The sequence below is a fragment of the Patiria miniata genome, unplaced genomic scaffold (genome assembly GCF_015706575.1).
Source record: "Patiria miniata isolate m_02_andy unplaced genomic scaffold, ASM1570657v1 HiC_scaffold_3, whole genome shotgun sequence".
Lineage (NCBI taxonomy): Eukaryota > Metazoa > Echinodermata > Asteroidea > Valvatida > Asterinidae > Patiria > Patiria miniata.
In genome coordinates, this window is record NW_024037069.1 from 34,562,210 (window position 1) to 34,583,143 (window position 20,934).

At 40.6% G+C, this 20,934-nt stretch overlaps 1 protein-coding gene across 2 annotated transcripts; it reads left to right on the forward strand.

Moving 5' to 3' along the window:
* The first annotated feature begins 1,087 nt into the window (after positions 1-1,087).
* On the forward strand, positions 1,088-20,503 carry LOC119738512. 2 transcript variants are annotated; one of them, XM_038213412.1, is made up of 9 exons: positions 1,088-1,270; positions 2,948-3,014; positions 3,692-3,900; positions 4,469-4,755; positions 5,503-5,647; positions 6,263-6,363; positions 7,545-7,717; positions 14,416-14,640; positions 17,892-20,503. In XM_038213412.1, exons 1-9 carry the CDS (start codon positions 1,187-1,189, stop codon positions 18,020-18,022), a joined length of 1,422 nt encoding a protein of 473 aa, XP_038069340.1. In that variant the 5' UTR covers positions 1,088-1,186; the 3' UTR covers positions 18,023-20,503. The 2 variants fall into 2 exon arrangements, with proteins under 2 accessions (XP_038069340.1, XP_038069341.1); XM_038213413.1 differs by having other exon boundaries at positions 14,419-14,640.
* The last annotated feature ends 431 nt before the right edge of the window (positions 20,504-20,934 follow it).

The following is a 20,934-nucleotide window of genomic DNA, read 5'->3' on the forward strand; positions in this document are numbered from 1 at the left end:
TTTTCAATTGGGTACTTGGATCCTGTACTGCAAATGTACACTCTAGTGCAGTGTGATTAAATGTGGTGCATTTGTTTTTGGTTTTTTTCTCCACTTTTCTTGATATCCAATTTTGTTTTCCGCTTCATTTTCACCTGTTGTAGCAATTTGAAATGCTACAAGTATTTGCTTCTGTTTGTTCTGTTCCATTCTATTCTTTACAATGTTTTACTGTCTTTATTGTGTTCCTGGTGGCTTTTTTTGTCTCTTTGTTTGTTTGTTTGTTTGTTTGTTTTTTTTTTTACTTTCTATCCTGTTCTTTATTTAATTTAGTGTATGTGTAACCATGTTAACACACTCTAAATTGTTATACAAAAATCCTCTTTATATATTTCTACAGTTATGTAATGCGTCTTTATTGTTCACCTTCGGAGTAAGTTATTAGTGTAAATTAAGATGTGCGTGTAGGGTCGTTAAGTAAGTAAATAAGTTATTCGTTTTAATTAGGCCTTGAAAAGACAATATTCGTGTCATCTGTAAAATTTTCTAGTTTTTCTGGCAATTTCTAGTTTGTGTAAAAGTTGTTCACAACTGTTTGCTTTGCTAAGGTGCAGACCCCGTTTAAAACTTCTAGGCTGGTACTTCTCAAAGAAATTTCCACCCCCCACGGGCCCCCCCCCCCCCCCCCATAATAATTTTTACCAAAGATTGAATTTGGAAACTAGCAAGTTTTAAAATTAAATTTTTGAATTTCTGCGACATTTATGTATATGCAAAGCAAAGACTTTCACAATTTGTATTCGCGAAAACAAAGAGAAATTATCACTTCGCATCGATAATTGAAATTATGCACTTTGGAAAAGGCATTTCTATATATTTGAACTTCTGTAGTTGTATTTACATTGTAAATGAAAGAAGTGTAAATAGCCCAAAATGAGACAGAATTGTCGAATAAAACATTTTTATCTCAAAGAAAAAAGTTTCATTTGCCTACTGTTCAATTTATAACGCTTCTTTGACCCCCATTCATAAGAAAAAAATGCTTCAAAAAAGCAGAGAAGGCACATTTTCGTTTTTAATATGTTTTAAATAGCGCCCTCCCTTGGCGAAAAGGAGCCAGTTGTTTACAAATGGCGGAAACGCCGCCGGTTGTCAATCTCTGAATTTGTCATTTTTTCTCCACAAGCACAAGGCCACATAAGAGCAAATGCAAACTAAGATGTCGCGAGACTGGGAGCATAACTTCACCAGTATAGTAAAGGAAACCGAGTCGAATCTTGCCAAAGTTCGGGTAAACACACGTATTAGGCCGCGCCCGAATTATCGGGAGGACGGCTAGCGGGAATTTTAATACACACGGATCTATAGTAGTAGTAGTGGTAATCCTTACTTTTAGGACACCTCTATTTTGTACGAGTTCTGTTCAAAACTGACTTTTGCAGATGACTGTCCAGTACCAAAGTGACTTTTGCAGGCTAAAGCAGTCTTTTTTCTTCATATAAACTCATGTTAGTTGTAATTTTGAAAGCACTTTCAAAGAAAATGTGACTTTTCTACCTTTTTTCACAGTCAGACGTGCATGTTGTAGTTCTCACACGCGTGAAAGCCCTACATAATGAAAGCCCGATGCTGATTGGCTGCTAAAAAAAATAATTAAGATGTTTATTTTTTATCAGCCAATCAGCATCAAGCTTTCATTGCATTGAGCTTTCACGTTTGCCATCTTGGTTTTTGAGTCTGTTTTCTGGTTGTCATCGTCGTCTTTTACCCCTCAATTTCCCTCTAAAATCAAAGCCCTGCCCTCTTTCCACAAAATTAAACCTGCTGATATTCAAGAAGGTGTCATTGCCAACTGTTCAAATGTGTCAAGAAATATCAGAATGTCACTTTTGAGTGTCATTTAGTCAGCTGTTTTGGTGAGTCTTTCCCTTCCTATATAGGAACGGGGTCCTAAAAGTAAGGATTACCGTAGTAGTATCAGTGTCTATGGAAAGTGGCTGCAGCCTAGCCGCTTCCAAGACCAAGTTCCATACTAGACCCGTGACCGTGTGTAATTTTCAACCGTAGCCAAGTAATTGGAACACGGCCATTTGTGTTCCTTCCTCCATGTACAAACTGACCTCATCGTCGACATCAACAACGCCAGTTGTATAATGCGCAGCAGCGCAGGCCTAAAATAAATTAAATAATCTGGGGGTGTTGTGATGTGTTGTTTTACATTTTTTTTTCGAAAAAAAAGTAGGCTAGACCTAGGCCTAATTGAGTAATTCAGTTTTAATTAATGTATTCGCAACGGATCCGGTACCATTTCTCGATTTTGCGAGAATATATAACTGGCAGACCCTGACGTCACGTGAGATCACGCGTGATCGATCCACCCTACACTGAGTGCAGTGGTGCGTAGTTTGACACAGAAATACATCCCTTAAAAAAAAATCCTCCAAAGCCATGATCACCAAAATAAAGTGAAATTTCATTTCTTGGAGAAGTATGACTTGTGTTTTAGGGGCGAAAAAAAAACTGGACATTTTTAGCCCAACAAGGAATCGAACCCAAAGACATCACCACTCACTAGACCTCCAACAGTATGATCGAGGCTCTTTGATAGCTACCATAAAATTGAAATCATATAACGTTTCTTTATGTGACATCAAGATCTGATGCATGCACATTATTGCATGCAGCCAGTTGCGTAACTTAGGGACCAACACCGGTTCAGTAGCCACTGCCAAAAAAAATTCAATATGGGCAGGCCATAAATTTTGTAGGGCCTGACGTTACTGTTGTCAGTTGTACACAGTCACTGAAGTGTCATCAGATTATCAGATATCATTCTTTCCAAAATTTATCGCTGGTTGGCAACACACAGTTCTAAAGCTTTCATTGTTGGTGCTGTCTTTTATGTTGGGACATCTTTACAAATTTATACGATACATGCTTAAAATGTTTGTTTGTTTTTGTCTTGCAGCAAAGTTTAAATGACTCTAGGTATAGTCACAGAAGCAATGGCAGTCACCCCCTGAACACGTACTCTGGTGAGTTACTGAAACAGGAAACATCAAATGATTATGAAATAAGTTTGGAAGCCATAAAATAACAATGAATAAGAGGAAATCGGGGAAACCTATTCAGATTCAATTGGTAGATTATACTAACTTCTGTATTTGGACAAACAAGAAGTTGCAAGCAATCATAATCAGTCACAAGCTGTCACAAGCAGTCACAAGCAGTCACGAGCTGTCACGAGCTGTCACGAGCAGTCATGAGCAGTCGCGAGCAGTAACAAGCAGTCGCAAGCAGTTGAAAGCAGTCATGGGCAGTGACGCGTAGTCAGGAGCAGTCAAAAGCAGTCACAAGCAGTCATAAGCAGTTGCAAGCAGTCACGAGCAGTCATAACCAGTCACAAGCACTCAGGAGCAGTCAAAGGAGTCATAAGCAGTCACAAACAGTTGCAAGCAGTCACGAGCAGCCAGGAGTAGTCACAAGCAGTCACAAGCAGTTGGAAGCAGTCACGAGCAGTGACGCGCAGTCAGGAGTAGTCGCAAGCAGTCGCAAGCAGTCACAAGCAGTGGCAAGCAGTCAAGGCAGTCAAAGCAGTCGCAAGCAATCACAAGCAGTCACAGGTAGTGCATTCTTGGTATAAATTTCAAGCCTCGCAAGTTTTGAGACTGTCCGCTGATGCGCAGGCCTTGTTCCTTATTTGTCTCCTCAGCAAAACCATCAACTCTACCCAGGAGCTACGTGACGTCATCGTCATTTCTGAACGACTACACGGGCCGGAGCGACTGGCGCCCTCACTCAGGCTACCAGAGCCAGTATACCCACAGTGCATCATCCGAGGGGGATTCTCTTCCCAATAGCTCAGCCGAGTCGCCTGCGCTGGTAGCCATGCTGACTGAAAAGATTGACAATCAGGCCAAAGTAGGTTTCCGTCACCCTAGCAACGCGCAACTGAAGTATGCATACTTGCACTTCCATTCAAAATATTCAATTTGAAATGACCATTAAGACCAATTTATGGCCAAGTTTGCGCAAGGACTATAGTTGACCAATGGATAACCATAGTTCGACTAACGCTTGTTCAAACTCTGTCTAGTCGACGGTGGTTGACTACGCTAGTCGACTATTTGGAACCAACCTACTGGGGCTGGTTGCATCGCTGGTAACCAATAGCCGCGCGCATTCATAACGCTAGCAGAGAGCCAGGATCCAGAAGTTTTGCGATGACATTTTTACCAGCGTTCAACTAGAGACGTTCGCACATTGCTATTAGTACGCAGGCGTAAGGTACGTCACAAATCAACCACTAGTCGACTAATGGTCCTTGCCCGAACTTGGCCTATGCAAAGCGGATTTGATGTCACAAAATCACTTTATCAGTAAAAATTGCATGAATTGTAATATTTTTGCATTCGCATCAGCGGTTGGTGTGAACAGGCACGATCACGTCTTATTCCTGATAAATAATCCATTGTCTCTCTGCCGACAGACTATACAGTCCCTGGGCAGACAGGTAGATTCATTAGAAAGGGAGAGAGACCGGAACCAGACCTATCTCCGTCGCCTGGACCAGGAGTTGTCGTCCGTAAACCAACGCCTCCAGGAGGGCGGAGTTATGCTGGAGACTGAGAGGAAGGTAGAGGCGTGGAAGCGAGAGGTCACGCTGCAGCTTGGCGACCTGCAGGGTCAGGTCACGGCGCAGCGGAGGGGCGGCCATGATGGGGGTTACCGTGGCGATGAGGTTGTGGATGCGTTGACTAGAGAGGTTCATGATTTGTAAGTAGACACAATAGAAGTTTAAAACCAAGGGACTACTTCTTTATTCATGAACACGCCAGGAATATCTCCATCTGAAAGAGATCCATGTACGAAAAAGGAAACATATTGCAAATAGAATGAGAACATTACAAGTTATAGTCCTTCCTTTAGAAATGGTGTTTTTAAACAAAAATTTCAGTAAAACAGAAGAGAACTGATGATCACCCTGTCATTTTTGTGCACCTAAACAAAGTTTAGGGAGACACTGATGACCAGTATGATCGTAGACCCGTATGTTAAAGTTTTGAAACAAATGTAAATGACTTCTACATGCTTTCACGAATTTTGATGAAACTTGGATGCAGTGACCGTTGGGTGGAAAGACACAATTTTTCATTGGATTACTGAGGTCAAAGGTCATGTAGGGGTCATTAGAGGTCATTGTTCAAATATGCTTCAAATGTTTCTTTGTCTACAAAAGTTCATGGATTTTCATGTAACTTGGATGGAGTGATCCTTGGATGGGGGTTCATCACACGTCTTCTGAAATTGCAGGTCAAAGGTCATATGGGGGTCATTTGAGGTCGTTGTTTAAAAATTCCAAAAATTTGACTTTTTTAAGAACACAATATAAATAGGGATTGCCCATGGAAAAAGGCGACACTTGGGATCCGGGGACCACTTGTTTCAGAACTGTATACTTCAGAAACCTGGAAAGTTTTTCTGCTAAACATTTGTTTGACTATATCTTTTTGTTTGATACAGCAAGCGACAGATGCAGGAAGATCTAGCCGTGTGCAGAAGAGACGTTGAAAGCCTGAACACCAGACTCATGAGACACGAGATTGATATAAGCAGCAACCAAGCTGATGGAAAAGATCTGGGCAGGAGGCTAGATCACATGGATAGGGTAAGAACAATGTCTGTATTAGGAGATTTGTAGCCTGAACACCAGACTCATGAGGCATGAGATTGATATAAGCAACAACCAGGCTGATGGAAAAGATCTGGGCAGGAGGCTAGATCACATGGATAGGGTAAGAACAATGTCTGTATTAGGAGATTCATAGCCTGAACGCCAGACTCATGAGGCATGAGATTGATATAAGCAACAACCAAGCTGATGGAAAAGATCTGGGCAGGAGGCTAGATCACATGGATAGGGTAAGAACAATGTCTGTATTAGGAGATTTATAGCCTGAACACCAGACTCATGAGGCATGAGATTGATATAAGCAACAACCAGGCTGATGGAAAAGATCTGGGCAGGAGGCTAGATCACATGGATAGGGTAAGAACAATGTCTCTATTAAGAGATTCATAGCCTGAACACCAGACTCATGAGGCAAGAGATTGATATAAGCAACAACCAAGCTGATGGAAAAGATCTGGGCAGGAGGCTAGATCACACGGATAGAATAAAAACAAAGGGACTTTTTAAGACCAAGGCTTTGTCTACTGTGTACCCTTGTCTACTGCTTCAGATTTGTGCTTCATTACTTTGAATTTGTTTTCTATTTTTCAGACGTTACTTAGTGTAGCCGACTCACAGCGTAGCCATTCCAGAGAGCTGAATCATACTCTACAAGGAAGACAGACCAGTGACCAGGAACTATTACAACTGAGGTACGTCTTGCCCCCTTGGGTGGGGAATGGGGGGAGGGAGGGTGGTCAAGGGGGTATTTTGACTGAGTCACTGACTGACTGATTCACTGTGTGTTATGTGTTAAGCTGAGACTTTCGGTCCAGCTTGACAATGCAATCCTAGTTTGTTATATTTTTTGTCACAACAATTAAAGCTTAAAAAAAAACACAACAAAGCTGTCTTAACCGTCCTGCTACTTAAACAGTCTCAGACAATCAAAATTCACTTCCACTTCCTCTGCTATACTTTTAACAAGGCTAGTCACCAGCAGTCAGATCATATGTCAAGCAAGCACTGTGACTAGTCAAACTGGGTCACCAGACAAAGCAGGCGCGTTGTGGTCACAGCTGTTTTATCACTCACCCGGAGTCAAAGCATAGCTGTATCAAGTTACTTAAGCAGTCCCGGCCAGTCAATCCTGCTTTATGTAGGCTAGGGATTCTTAACTTTTGAAAAAAAGTCACTTGTTTGATTTTGACTGAAAGTACTACTTGGCTCAGAATGTTTGCATGGGAGGGGGTTAATATTTGTAATAAGTCCAGATATTGCCCTAACATTTTCAAACATAGGGGGGAATTTTGACATCAAGAGAACTTCTTTCTTCCCTAGGGGCGCAAACAGGAAAGGTTGGTTAAAGGGAATATACATCATTTGCTTTTGCTGTAATTTTCAGAAATGGATTTGGGGGGTTGGAAATATATAGCAAATATAGTTACACTGACTTTTTGAGGTTTTGGGTTCGAAAATGCTATAAAAACCAAGAAAAACAATCATTTTCCTGTAGTCTGGTTCCCTGACTCCATTTAAGAAGAAACAGAGCAGTTTACATATATTGGGGAATTGTAAGGTCAGGGAACCAGTCTAGCTGGCTTGTACCCGTTCATAGGTGTGTAATCGATTGCAAACAAGTGCGATGGTCAATTGGGGCCAGTATTTGAAAAAAAGCCAGTTTTTTCCAACGCTGGTCGGCCTTGATACAAAAATACCACTTTTCTTGAAAATGACAGTATACCAGGTGCCATGATTTACAGGATGCTTTACACTGTCATTCACTAACAGTCCAGCAAGGTATTTCAAAATAATTTGGTAGTTTTATTTTTTGATGTTTGCAAATGTTGTATTTTCCCTTTAATAAGATGTTTTGACTTGTGCTTGCTTGTAGGTCTGAGTTGAGTCGCTTGATGAGTACCGTTGAGCGACTTGAGAGCGACACGCTCACTGGATCACAGAGGATGGCGGAGGAACAACTGAGCATGCTCAAATTGAACTCACCGCATCACAACGGACCATCCACTATCAACAGTCAAGGCAGATTGCCAACATCAAAAGGGAACGGTATGTCCAACATATAGAATTGTTTGATATGCAGACTTTATTTCCAAAACGCAATTATTTTGTTAAGTTTTAGATCCCGTCCTCTCCTGCTTGCGCAAAGTAAGCTTTGACAGCTGGTGTATAGTTAAACGCAAGTTAAGAATACAGCAAAGCGAAAAATAAAGTTAACAAACAGCGCTTATATTGTTTTTATTCTTTAAAGTTTCATGACCTTTGCAAACTTTTCACCTTTTTCAAATGTATGTGTCACATTTTGGAAATTTAAAACTTTTTATATTCATCATTTTATGTTACCACGGTAGCTCCGTTGGTTGTCTAATAACTTAGAAGGTCAAAAGTCATTGCTTTTATTTTGTTTTTGCCACCCTTGGGAGAAAAAGTATTTTTGATATTCAGATTTTAAAAATATAGGTAGAATAACAAGCAATGGCAGCCATTTAAAAACAATTTGAAAAATTGCTTGTTATTCTCCTTTTTTTTTTCAAAGGACAGATATTCAAAAATCTATCTCATGACATACTCTGTGTGCCAAATGCCATGCTTGTTTTCATCTAAGGCACAATTCCCCCAAATATTTCCCTATCTGCCCCACTAGTACCACTTCACTCCTCTCCAAAAAAGCTGTCTTTAAAATATCGATTGGACAAATAACTGTTTATTTGTGTGGCATGATGACAAGGCAAGTTTTGGAATTTTGTAATGCATGCGAAAGAACACCCCGGCACTTGAGATAACGTGTAACTGTCAACGACACAGATTACTAACTTGATGTACTGCAACTCGGTTACATATTGCATGTACCAGTTAATTCTTCTTCAAGAAAGCTGTCTTCAAAACTTGGCTATCAGTAAATACTTTGGTTGCAGCCGACAAGTTACCCCAAAATGCTGATATCTTGTTCCCCCCCCCCCCCCTCCTCTCCCCCCCCCCCCCAAAAAAAAATCCTTGCCGTTGTTTAAAGTTTTAAAGGAGATGCTCAATAACAGATCTGAGAAGCTCAAATGCTCTGAACTTTTTGTTCCGTCACCGTGATATTTTCTTGACTTGCGCGGCCAGGGAATAGTCAGGAAGTGTTTTATTATGTCTGGGTGTTCTGTTTTTCCATCGCTCGGGCACATTGCACATGACCTAAAAATACCACCGTCTTGAGAATGATTCAACTTATATACGCAAGGAGGGCCAGCTTGTAGTCTTGTGCAGAGGTCTCGCTGGAATTTTAGTTTGAGTAGGGGTTGGAGGGAGTGTTCGGGGAAGGGTTGGGGTGGGGGTTTAGTGTTGGGGGGACGGGGTGGGGTGGGGTGGGTTTTGGGGTTGGGGTGGAGAAATTCAAAATTGTGGCTTTATAGATGGAATTAAAAGGGTGGGGGACTTTTCTGTGAGGGTGGGGTGTGTTAAATAAGCATACTCTGTGTATTATTGCAGGGAAGCACATTTGAAGCATAGCATTTCTCATATTCAGCGTGGCACATGATTTTCAAGTAAATTGGACAAGTTTTTCAGTGTTGGAAGGGAAGTCTCACTTGTTTTCTGTCAGCTTAGCGGGAACACAACGCTTTGGTATGAGGTGTGCATCATAAACTGGTACCCGATTATCAGACCTCTGATGCCAGTAACCAGTTTGAGATTATGAGATCGGTTACCTACACCGAGTTTTACAAATAATTTAGCAGATGCCCCTCCCTCCCCCTGGAGAGCATGAGGCAAGCATCTTTAACACAGATAAACACTTGTGTGGTATGGCTTTGTCTGAAGTTGCCCACGGCCCTTCAGTAATGTATGAGCTGTGAAAAGCGGATAAGAAAATGTGACAGGGGATATATAACTTTTTACTTGAGTTGCATGACAAGGCAAGTTTTCAAATCTTGTCATGCATTCAAAAGAACACCCCTGGCACTTGAGATAACGTGTGACTGTCAACGACACAGATCATTAATTTGATGAAGTGCTGTCGTACGAGGATGACTGTTTCGCAGATAGAACATTCGACATGCACAGAAGACGCCGCTGACTAACGTCGATTCTGAGAACAAAACTTTGACGCCCATTTTCTAAATATCACACCGGTGACTTGCAATAATCTTTTTTTTTTTATAGAAAGAAATTACCTCAATCAATGTTTTAAAAAGTCTCTTTTTAAAGATGGTCAAAAATAGCTCACCTCAGCCCGCCTTATTGATTAAGTCATTCACTTGGCTGAACATCTTGACTTGCTCATGCCAGTGCGCTGGTTCCCGGACATCGGGAACCACTTTTGGTGAGTTTCCCACCTAGCAGCGTTGCACTTCTTGTCACAGGATGTGGCCTGGGATCTGTCCAGCCATACTCAATCCGTCCCGCCTGTTCAAACCTTGACACTTGTTGCGATCTTTTCGTCTTCTCATTAAAACCTGATTCATGATTTGAAAAAAGGAAAAGACACATTTACGCCACATGGTTTTGACAACTGAGCTTAAGCAGTCGGAGGCTTTTATAAGGCGCGGAGTGAATCATACCGTATAACATTGGCGTGAAAATCCTGGTTAATTATGCGATGCAAGACACCATGTTTCAATCGTTTCTACTTGAACTCTTTCATCCGGCCTGTTTTGCTGACACGTGGGCCAACCGAAGCCTAATTAAGCCATAACAATCCCAGACCTGCGATGTCCGCTTAACCTTTGCCCAAATTAAGATCCCAGGTACGCATTGTGTCAGCGCGGCCACATCAAAACCTTGCTCTCGTTAAAACAACGTCAAGATGAGTTACCCTCACACAAGAGGACCGGTGATCGCTGGATATGAGTTGCACGCGGGGCTTCCTGAACTCTATCAAAGCCACTAATCTTATATCAAACTGCTGAAGTGTGCATCCATGCTACCCGGAAGGTTCTCCTTTATCGGACCAGCTTTCTCTTCTTTTTTTTTTTTTTTATAAAACCAATTTACATCCTGAAAGCTTGATGAGTCACAATGTGGAACTCGTGAGAAGTAATTGGCTCAATTACGTGGCAGGATTGTGCAAAGTCAGGTTTAATTGAGTGCAGCACTGGCTTAATTGTCCCACAAGTTGGGGTCATTTTATGTCATTTTTTTTTACCTCAGATTTTTTATTATTTAAAACATGTGAGCTACCCTTTACGAAAATAGCTGTTAGGTTGTTCTGATAACAGTCAGTTTGTTTCAAAGATGTCAGTTTTTTTCAAAGGTTTCAAATATTGTTTGGTACCTTCTGTCATTAACCTTGTTTTATAGGCTTGGAAAATGATTGTTGTGACCTAAATTAATTGTTCTAACAAAAGTTAGTTGAATTGTTCTAACAAAAGTTAGTACTGGTACATGTAGTTGAAGAAGTGTCTTATTGGTAATGGTATATATACTACTTTTGGTGTCACATGAGATTTATTCATTAAAACTGTGGCAGTTCCAGTGGGTTTAACTTCTAATTCTCTGGGACATTGCTGTTATGAACTTTCTGAATTCTACCAAATTTAAACCTCCTCTGTACAGGAGGTACATTAATCTACCCCAACTTTCAAGCTACATCAGGCTCCATGTTAAGTAATCCTGGCAGAGCACTTCCTTCTTCAAACCCAGAATTTAATCCTCCAAAACTTTCTGGTGGATTTTGAAGATATAGGAGCTTCTGTAAAGTCAGAACAATCAGAAAGTTCCAGATGAAACTGGGCTGTTCCATCTTTTGGCAAGATGACATAATTGGTACTTCGGACTGTTGTAAGTCCTACATTTGTGGTTGCCGGAAAATTTTCAATAAATTGAACTTAAATGTTTGTCACAGTGAAACTTTCCTAAGTTTCAAGGGTCGATCAGGAGCGAATTCCCATCTTTGACCCTGTAGGATGTACCACTATATCACCACACTAGTTTTTGGTTTGTCATGGTCTAAGTGTCTCCACGTGCAAACCACATACTTCACACATTTACCCTAATGGAAACAACCTTGGGACCACTTACATCTCACGTTATATTCAGGTCAAGGGATAATATTATGGTGTGCCTGTACTGTGTCGCGGTGTCAGATTGTAACACGGATAATGACAGAGCATTTCGGTACCGTAATTCACCACAGACTGTGGATTAATATGGTGTTGGAGAGTTCAACAGGGAATATGGTTCAAGTCACATTTGATTTTGAAGTTTTTAGCCCACAGCTTCTTTTGGAAGATATCCGACCAGTGATTTTTGGCAGACAGCGTTGGGGATTTAAAACCAGAGAGTCATCTCAAGTGTCATCTCAAATTGTTCAGCCTATGGCTTGAAGACTCTGGCTACTTCAGGTAGATGCAGTTCTAGCTATAACCCTAACCATGCTATATGCAACAGAATTGCAACGAGGGTAAAAAGTTGTTGCATACTGTTGCAGTAAGCAGGCAACTCAAGTCTCAGTGCTTGTTGCTTGTTGCATTTAGCAGGGTAACTGCTCATACCGGTAGTGCCAAGGTGATACAACATCCACTGTTGCATTTGGTTGCATTTAGCAGGGTAACTGCTTGGTGCCAAGGCTAGTATGCACTGGGTTCACTGCACAATGCAACAGAGAAGCCACTGTTGCAATTTGTTGCATTTAATAGCAGGGTTCTTGTTTCAGCCACGTTGTTGCATTTGACAGGGTGCAGATGCCCAGTAGGCCAACATTTAGAATATTGCCATTAGAAAGGCTTTTAAATGACTCTGACGACATCGATGACTATTGAAGCCATTAACTGGTTTTTCCATTTTGTTTTTCCCCAGATCAGGGGTCTTGGGTAAAATGTGGATTCCATGTGCTGTGCATGGACTGTCTTTCCTTATAACATAATTGTGATGATGCATGGCTGCTAAAGTCCTTAGCAAGTCAGAAGAAAGATAACATGCATCTTGCATTTTCACTCGTTCAGTTGTTATGATTCTCCACATTGGCCCAAAACAAATGGACAGAATTGAGGAATTCTGCTTTTGAAGGAAACAAAAACTAATGTTTGTATTTAACATTAGTGTACAACTTGTGATAGTTTTGCTAAATTAAATTCTGACAGTTTTCCAGCATTATCTAACCCTCTAACAATCCAAAGAATTTGGTCACCAAAGTGTAACATATACATGTACCCTTGACCCTACAATACTTTGTGACTTTAGACAATGGAATGTTTACAGAATGTATTTTAAGGTTTTCCCTCCAGGATGTAGCCCGAAAAAAAAAGTTTGAAGGGCTCTAACGACATATCCCCACAAGTTTCTCATAGCAGAAAGGAATCTATAGGGCCTATTAGCTTTTGCCCTTCACCGACATATAAACACTGTATACTCAGTGTGTTACCTCCCAAAAGGAAAGTTGGAAAGAATCACTCGGCTGGGACTTGAACCCACGACCTCCTGCTTTCTAGTGCAGACGTCTTGCCTCTCAACCACCGCACTTGCGGGATCGGTTCTGTTGAACGGGAAATTGAAAGCTGGTTAACTGTTTGAAATGTTGGCATGTGAACAGGGTGATGAAGTTGCAATATTTTCACCGAACACGCGTTACTAATTTGAAAGTTGATAGACCCCACCGGCTGAATTTGGCACCCTGCCTTTTTTCTCTCTATTTAGTAGCTCAGCAGGAAACACTAATAAGCTTCATATCTGTTGGTACTTGTGAACGACTGGTCTGTATTAAGAGATGGGATGTCTCAGGATATTTCCCTCACTTTTGTAAAAACGTGGGCTGTGGCACACATTTCTCTCACCCTCCTAAATTGGATCATATGGCAACCACATGCATTCCTTTTTCACTTTTCCTGGAGTTTTTCACTGGCAAGACCTTGTGATGAGTCACAGAAATTACATTTATTTAGAAACCCATCACGATTAAATCTACCAAAATCCGTTGGCATGGTTTGCCAGTATTTGGATTGATTTAGGACAAGTTGACGTAGATCTTGATTGGTAACCATGGTAACTTCTTAGACCTTGTGATGGGTAACATTCCTCAAAAATCCTCCAAAACCTGATGGATTTTTTGAAGGGCCTTAGTTATTGACTTTACGATGAAACTTAGTATCAGTTTTTGTCCCTGGAAGCTTAGTCCTGACTTCAATTTTTTTTTTCTTCATGAACATCCTCCTACTGAAATAAATGTCACACACCATCAAAAACTCTATCCACTCCCTCTCCTATAGCTACATTGTATTCAGCTGGTCACCAACTGTACCCCTATGGATTAAACTGTATAACTGTCAAAGCCTGTTGAAGGGGCTTTGTAGGGCGACCATTAATACTGCTACAGCTTGTGTAGCAGCCATTTTAAAGGGTGACTGCTCTATGTTCCGACACCCCTATGTTCCGACAACCTAGATCGTGTTACTCCCGGTTAGGGTTAGGGTTAGGAATAGGAATAGGTATATGTGCAGTCGGAACATAGGGGTGTCGGAACATAGAGGTGTAACCTTTTAAAGGGTGATGCCTTTGCTTGGCTGGAATGCATGAGTGAACCTTTTGTGCCTTCATTGTTACTCAATTATAATAACAAAGAACACCCTCTGAGACACCTGCAATGCATAAGGTCTATAGAGCTCTTGGTGGCTTTGCTCCACCTTCTTCACATTCCTCAAAAATCTTCCAAATCCTGATGGATTTTTTTAAGGGAGGGTCAGGGTATAGGACTAGTGAAGTAGGCAAGGAGTTTAGTGTGACATAGTTATGCCAACTTTCAACTCAAACTTAATAAATGCAATTTTTTTCAGCAGAAATCGGTCGCTGGAAGATGACAGCACCAAGCAAGAAGGCCAGTAAGCCACTCAGGAGGGCTATGGCTCAACCCACCCAGCAGCCATTATCAGACAGTGATGACCTAGACGCTAGCCTGAGCCTGAGTCTGGCCAGCTCGGACAGTGAGGAGTTTTCCCTGGACCTTCCCCCGCACAGGGCCAAGAATGTCCAGAGAAGTATGAAGTCTGCTTATACAAGAGGTAAAGCAAGATTGAGATCTGTGAGGGATATGTAGGGTGGCATGGGTGGCTAGTGCGTAAGGGCAATTCCACGGTTACTCACGTTACATTTTCGTAACAAGAGTAACCGATTTTGTGCGTCTTGTTTATCATACATAGCACATTTTTCTGGATGTCATCTTTGGTGCTTAGGTACATGTAGGTCTAGGTCTACTCTATCTACCATTGGGATAACAGTTATTAAACCTTTTCAGTAAGGTAATTACAGCCCAAGGAAACTCAAAAGTACATCAAAAATGTAACGTGAGTAACCGTGGAATTGCCAATAAGGTGCTCGCCTCTCAACACTGCGGCCCTGGTTCGATTCCATGCTTGGGTCATATGTGAGTAGAGTTGTTCATTGATTCCCTCCTGTGCCTCAAAGGTTTATCTCCCTGCCTCCTCCCCCCCCCCTTCCCTTTCTCTCTCCCCCCCCCCCCCCCCCCCCCCCCTTTTGACCTGGCTGTGCCCGTGGTAAGACATGGGACATAAGGTGGTTGCCTAAGGCACCTTTACATGTACAGGTGTATATGCCTTCAGCTTGACCACATTGTAGCTGCGTCCTCTGCAATTCAGTTTCTCAACTGCGAGCGAAATGATTAGCTCCCCCCCCCCTTTCCCCCCCCCCCAAAAAAAAAAAAACTGTTAAGATTATTTTCTTGAAAATGAATGTTGTCTCACAAATACATTTTAATTTTTGTCTTCTTGTTTATCTATCAGTTTTCCTTCATCAAATATGATCAAACCAGATTGGACATGTTCTACAAGTATAAACGATCCTTATCTAAAGTTGCCAGAAAGGGAGAAATTGTAGGATATGTGAAACATTCTCGATTCCTTCCGAGTGGTTTCTCAAAAGCTCAGTGACTTGCTGACTCATTATGTTCCAATTGGTTGACATTTCCCCCTAAAAATTAATTCATACGTGTAAGTTCAAAGCACTGCCTTTTTAATCACTTTTTGTTTTATCTTCATGAAATCTGTCTAAAGGAACTGCAAAAAGAGGAGAGAGGCTTAGGCAAATATTTGGTCCAACTCTTCCCTCTGATGAGTAAAACCGATGCCAGAAGTCACGTACCCTATTTTATGTTCAAGTCCAAAATTGTCTTGACGTGCCAATTATCCCCGGGGTCGTGAAATGAGGTGCAGTTTACAGTTCCAATTAACAAGACTTTCCCATGTTTACATGAGCCGCCACGTGCGCGTGGTCGCGGGCAAGCTTTTCTGGTTTCCTCAATTTATCCAAGATTGGCGCTGATGTCGCGATTTGCAGGACATTGCCATCAATCAAAATTTAGGTCCCAGACGGAAGAATTAAAATATCAAAAAAACTTGAAAAGGTTTTGAAAGGTTTTGTAGAGGTTTCAAGAAGAGATTGCTGTTCTTTTTGACCAAAACCAAATGTTAGACAAACGAACGAAATGTCAAATATCCCATGGGTCAAATTTGAGGTTGCAACACGCAGCCTATATTAATAAAACTTTACGTGACTACAGTAATCATTACATAGTGTTTGAGACTTGTTTGATCTAAAATGCGTAAGTAACTTGCGCAGCAGTCAATGGGATATATGGGTCATTCCACCGGGTTGGGGAACAATGTGTGACATATGACCATATTAAGAAAAGCATGAATGCCTTGCTAGCAGTTGCTCCACATAATATTTGCTGTTGGGTGTTTCACTACTGCAGAAACTTTGAAATCATTTCAATGTATTTTGCCAAAAATATTAGCATAAAATGTCATTTTGGAAGTAACATTAACACCGTGTCAGTGTTACGTCCAAATATGATATTTGTACCTTCTTTTTTAAATTTCTGCGAATCATTACCCAAATTCATTTTGCGTACTTTTTACTGTAGATGCAACACAATAAGAAAAGCTTTTGTTACGGTAGTCAGGTATCAAATGGAGCAGATATGATTGCTTGGTTGTGTGGATGTAACATTGACATGGTGTAAAACCCAAATGTCACACTTCCATTAAGTGATTTTTACACCGTTACATCCACACTTGAGGTATTGTTTCTGCTATATTTGAACCCTGACTATACCAAAACAAAAGCTTTTCTTGGTGCTTAGGTGTCCAGATGTAAATATGCAATGTCAGTTTGGGTAACATTTTACATACGTGTAAAAAATGGCAAAAAAAGAATATTTGGATGTAACATTTACACGGTGTCAGTGTTACGTCCGAATTAATACATTTTTGCTCATATTTTTGTCAAAATAGTTTCAAATAGTTTCAAACTTTCTCAAGTACTGAAACACCCTAACACAAATATTATGTTGCGCAATTGTTTAGAATGCATTGATACTTTGAATAACATAACCAAATATATGGATGTAACATGCACTGCTTCCCAACCCGGTGGAATGACCCATGTACATGGATGTGTTGTACAGTTACGGGCAAAAGGGCGAGGCAAAGCCTCTTCCATTCGTTAGTAAGTTCATTCACAAGTCTGCTCACAGTGCATGAACAATAACAAAAAACATGCCTTTTTCAGAGATCATTTTGATAGCTTGTGACGAGACTTAAGACTTGATGACTTGTGATGGACTTTATATGATGACTTGTGATGGACTTTTGATTGACTTGTGATGGACTTGTGATGGACTTGTGGTTGACTTGCGATGGACTTGCGATGGACTTTTGTTGGACTTGTGATTGAGTTGTGATGAACTTGTGATGGACGTATGATGACTTGTGATGGACTTGTGATGGACTTCACTTATGATGACTTGGGATGGATTTGTGATGACTTATGATGACTTGTGATGGACTTGTGATGACTTGTGATGGACTTGTGATGACTTGTGATGACTTGTGATGACTTGTGATGACTTGTGATGGACTTGTGATGACTTGTGATGGACTTGTGATACTTGGGATGGATTTGTGATGACTTGTGATGACTTGTGATGGACTTGTGATGACTTGTGATGGACTTGTGATGACTTGTGATGGACTTGTGATGACTTGTGATGGACTTGTGATGGACTTATGATTGACTTATGATGACTTGTGATAGACTTATGATGACTTGTGATGGACTTATGATGACTTATGATGAACTTGACTACAACAAGCTTTCTTTCTGTTCAAACAAAAATTGATTTTATGGTTACTTTATTAGTAAATTCCTGTGTGCTTCATTGGAACAAGTAATCCTAAATGAAGTCGCAACAATAAAAGAATAAATTTCTCTTCCTGGCTTGTCTCATCACCAGATGATGAGAGTAGCGACGCCTACTCCGAGCTGACCTCTGCCCTCGTGGGTCATGACCCCACACTTGACCTGGTGGACCTGGCAAGCACGCCCTCTATCAGCTCAATAGAGTTAGACGCTGACCTCCTTTGAACTTTTGCCAGTCGTAATTAGATGTATTTTTGTATATTTGTGTGTTTATTAGAGTCTTTATCTGCATGTAGATTGTAACTCTTATTAGCCGAATTGCAACAAAACAAAGTTTGTGCCAATCTTTCCAATTATATTTATGATCTGTGTTTTATGATCAAATATTAACAGCTTTATCAAAGACAGGAAATGAAATGAATAAGATGGATGAAAGACCAATTAATATGAAGACAGTAGCAACAAGACCTGTTCATAATTCACGCGAAAAGCGAAGCAGATTTCATGACGTCAACATATGAAGTTTCATTTGTGACGTTCTCCGTACAAATTTGCTTTGCACCGACATTCGCATGAACTATGAGCTGACCACATACTGAGAATTTGGTTGGAAGTTTTTCTCAAAATTTATTTAACTGAAACCACTTGGACTCATCTATGGTTTTCAATTGACATTTTTGCAATATTTTTAATGGCATCAGGACTGTAGATCTTGTTTTTGTAGCTCAAATGTAACTTGTTTGGACAGGTCAATTTATTTTGGTTGTTTTATTGTGAAAATGTAAATTTGTGAATTTGAATACTTTGCAAGAGTGCAGAAACAGCACAGCGTGAATTAACTATTTCTGTGACTAAAAAGTAGACAAAGCATATGTCTTTTTTAAAACTCAGGTTGTTTTAAGTTTGTAGCACATAATATTTAGCTGTCTGTAGTTCTTTTTTGTGACATTGTGTATCTTAAAAGTATTTTTGTACTGTCATAGTGTGATAAGTGCCAGTTTGTACTGTTATGTTTTGCCTTTTTAATTATCACAACTCCTTAGTAACATTTTTTTAAGTAGTTTGTCATTCCAATTAAGTTCCAATTCATCAATATTAGTGCACTGTGTATTCAACTATTGCCTTTTGAGAATTCACAAACTGTATGCCCTCTGTGAGTGTATATGTTTTATGTGCACTTCTCACCATCCATTAGCCCATTGACAGCAAAGATCAGAGGATTAACTGAGATATTTTACAAATAATGACGCATGCATGAATGTATCAAGAAGACTTTTTGATATGTCATTGCACAGTTATTTTTGGCATTTGAGGCCAAGGCCAATTTCGTGAAGGTACATGCACAGAAAATAGTTGCTTAGCTAGAACAGAATACCAACCAAAGTGTATGCAATGCTTGTAACTAAAGCCGCGGCTGGTTCCCATGCCAGCTGGGCCCAATTTCATATGTCTCTGCTAACCACAGTATTCCTCGCTTACCATCACCATTCTGCGCTAACCCTGTAAGCGCAGAATCCTCAGTTATGGGATGTACATGTATGCAAGCGCACAAGGCAAAATTCCTCGCTAACCCATGAAATACGTTTACCGTAAGCACAGAATTTTCTTTTGGTTGGGATTTTTCGCAACGGTAAGCAGAAACATGAAATTGGGCCCTGATCTTTGCTAAGCGCATAATTTGAGAAGCAAAATATTCTGCCTTGAAACAGCTTTATAATAAAGTTGTCCCAGATTCCAAAAATGAGTTTAAGCAGCACTTCATTTTAGAGTTATAAAAACACGTACACATTCTTATGAATATGGTCATTTTATGTGTAGCGAAAAAAGTTGATGGTTTCTGCGTATGGTTTGGTCCTAATTAGTTATAAATACACGTGGAAGGTGTTATTGCAAGAAGCCAATGTTTAACAGCTAGGTTCAAGTTGTCTGAAGGCCATTAATTTCACGAGGAATTATTGATTGACTATTTAGGAGCAATTTAATTGCCAAATACCTACAGAAGTAAATGCCATAAATACTTGTGTGACAAAATAAGGCGCATATTGTGTTGTATAAATCATTGTTGGTTATGCTGTGTGTACAGGCAATTTATAGCGACACGGACCATTAATTTTTACTCTCATTTTCTGCCCGACCAGCAACAATGCATGCTTCCAAAATGACTCGGCAATAATTGTACAGCATCTGAACCCACCAGGCTTTATTCATCAGAAAGTGCAATTGTTTTTAGATTTCTGACTTTGGCCGAGTATAATCAAACATAAGCTGAATCCACGGGTCGACTTGCTTTGTGGACTTGTTACAGCAAAAACCTAATCATATCCAACAAGGTCTAGTTGTTCACGCGTGTACTAGGTCAGTCTGATACTCTCTGGGATGATTCAGCATTGTTATAAGGGCTAACACTTGCCGGTCGTGAAAGGGCGTTTTCAACATCCAGGGGCTTTTGTGCAAATACCAGGACAAATCCCCCATTTCTGCAACGTCACGCCAGTGTCGCACTCAATAACACAGTGCGGGTAATTGTTGGGACACTGGAAATCCCTGCACTGCCTCTGATCTTCAAAGCCTCCGTTGTACTGATTTTGTTCTTTATATCAACAGCCAGTCGATGCAGTGCATGTTGGCTGTCTTTTCACTGGTTTATCTGTCTAGGCTGTTCTGCATTATTAACTTAAGAGATTATTTGTAGAACAAGGGAGCTGTCTTGATTGTTAATTCCCCCCCCCCCCCGCCTTACCCCTCCCCCCCCCCCCCCCCCCCCACGTTTGACCTGTCTGACCCTCCAATTTACTTTATACACTTAATTTCCTGCTGATTATCCATGTCATGGCTTGTACCACAATGTCATAATCGACACTTCTAAGTTTAGCTTTTTTGGACTGCTTTGGTTTTATGTTGTCTGAAAGGCCATGGCCTAATTACCTATGTATTAAACCTTTGCCAGAAAAAAAGTGAACCCAGGTAGTTATTCCTATGCACTGAAATAGCTCAAGAAACAAATTTGTGGTTTTTGTGAGCTTTGTGTACAGACATTCCACTTGTGCAAATATGGATGAGCTACAAAGAAATTTGTTTGAACAAACCTAATGCGCTTATAGGCAGCTCCTACCATTTGCACAACTGTATACATGTAT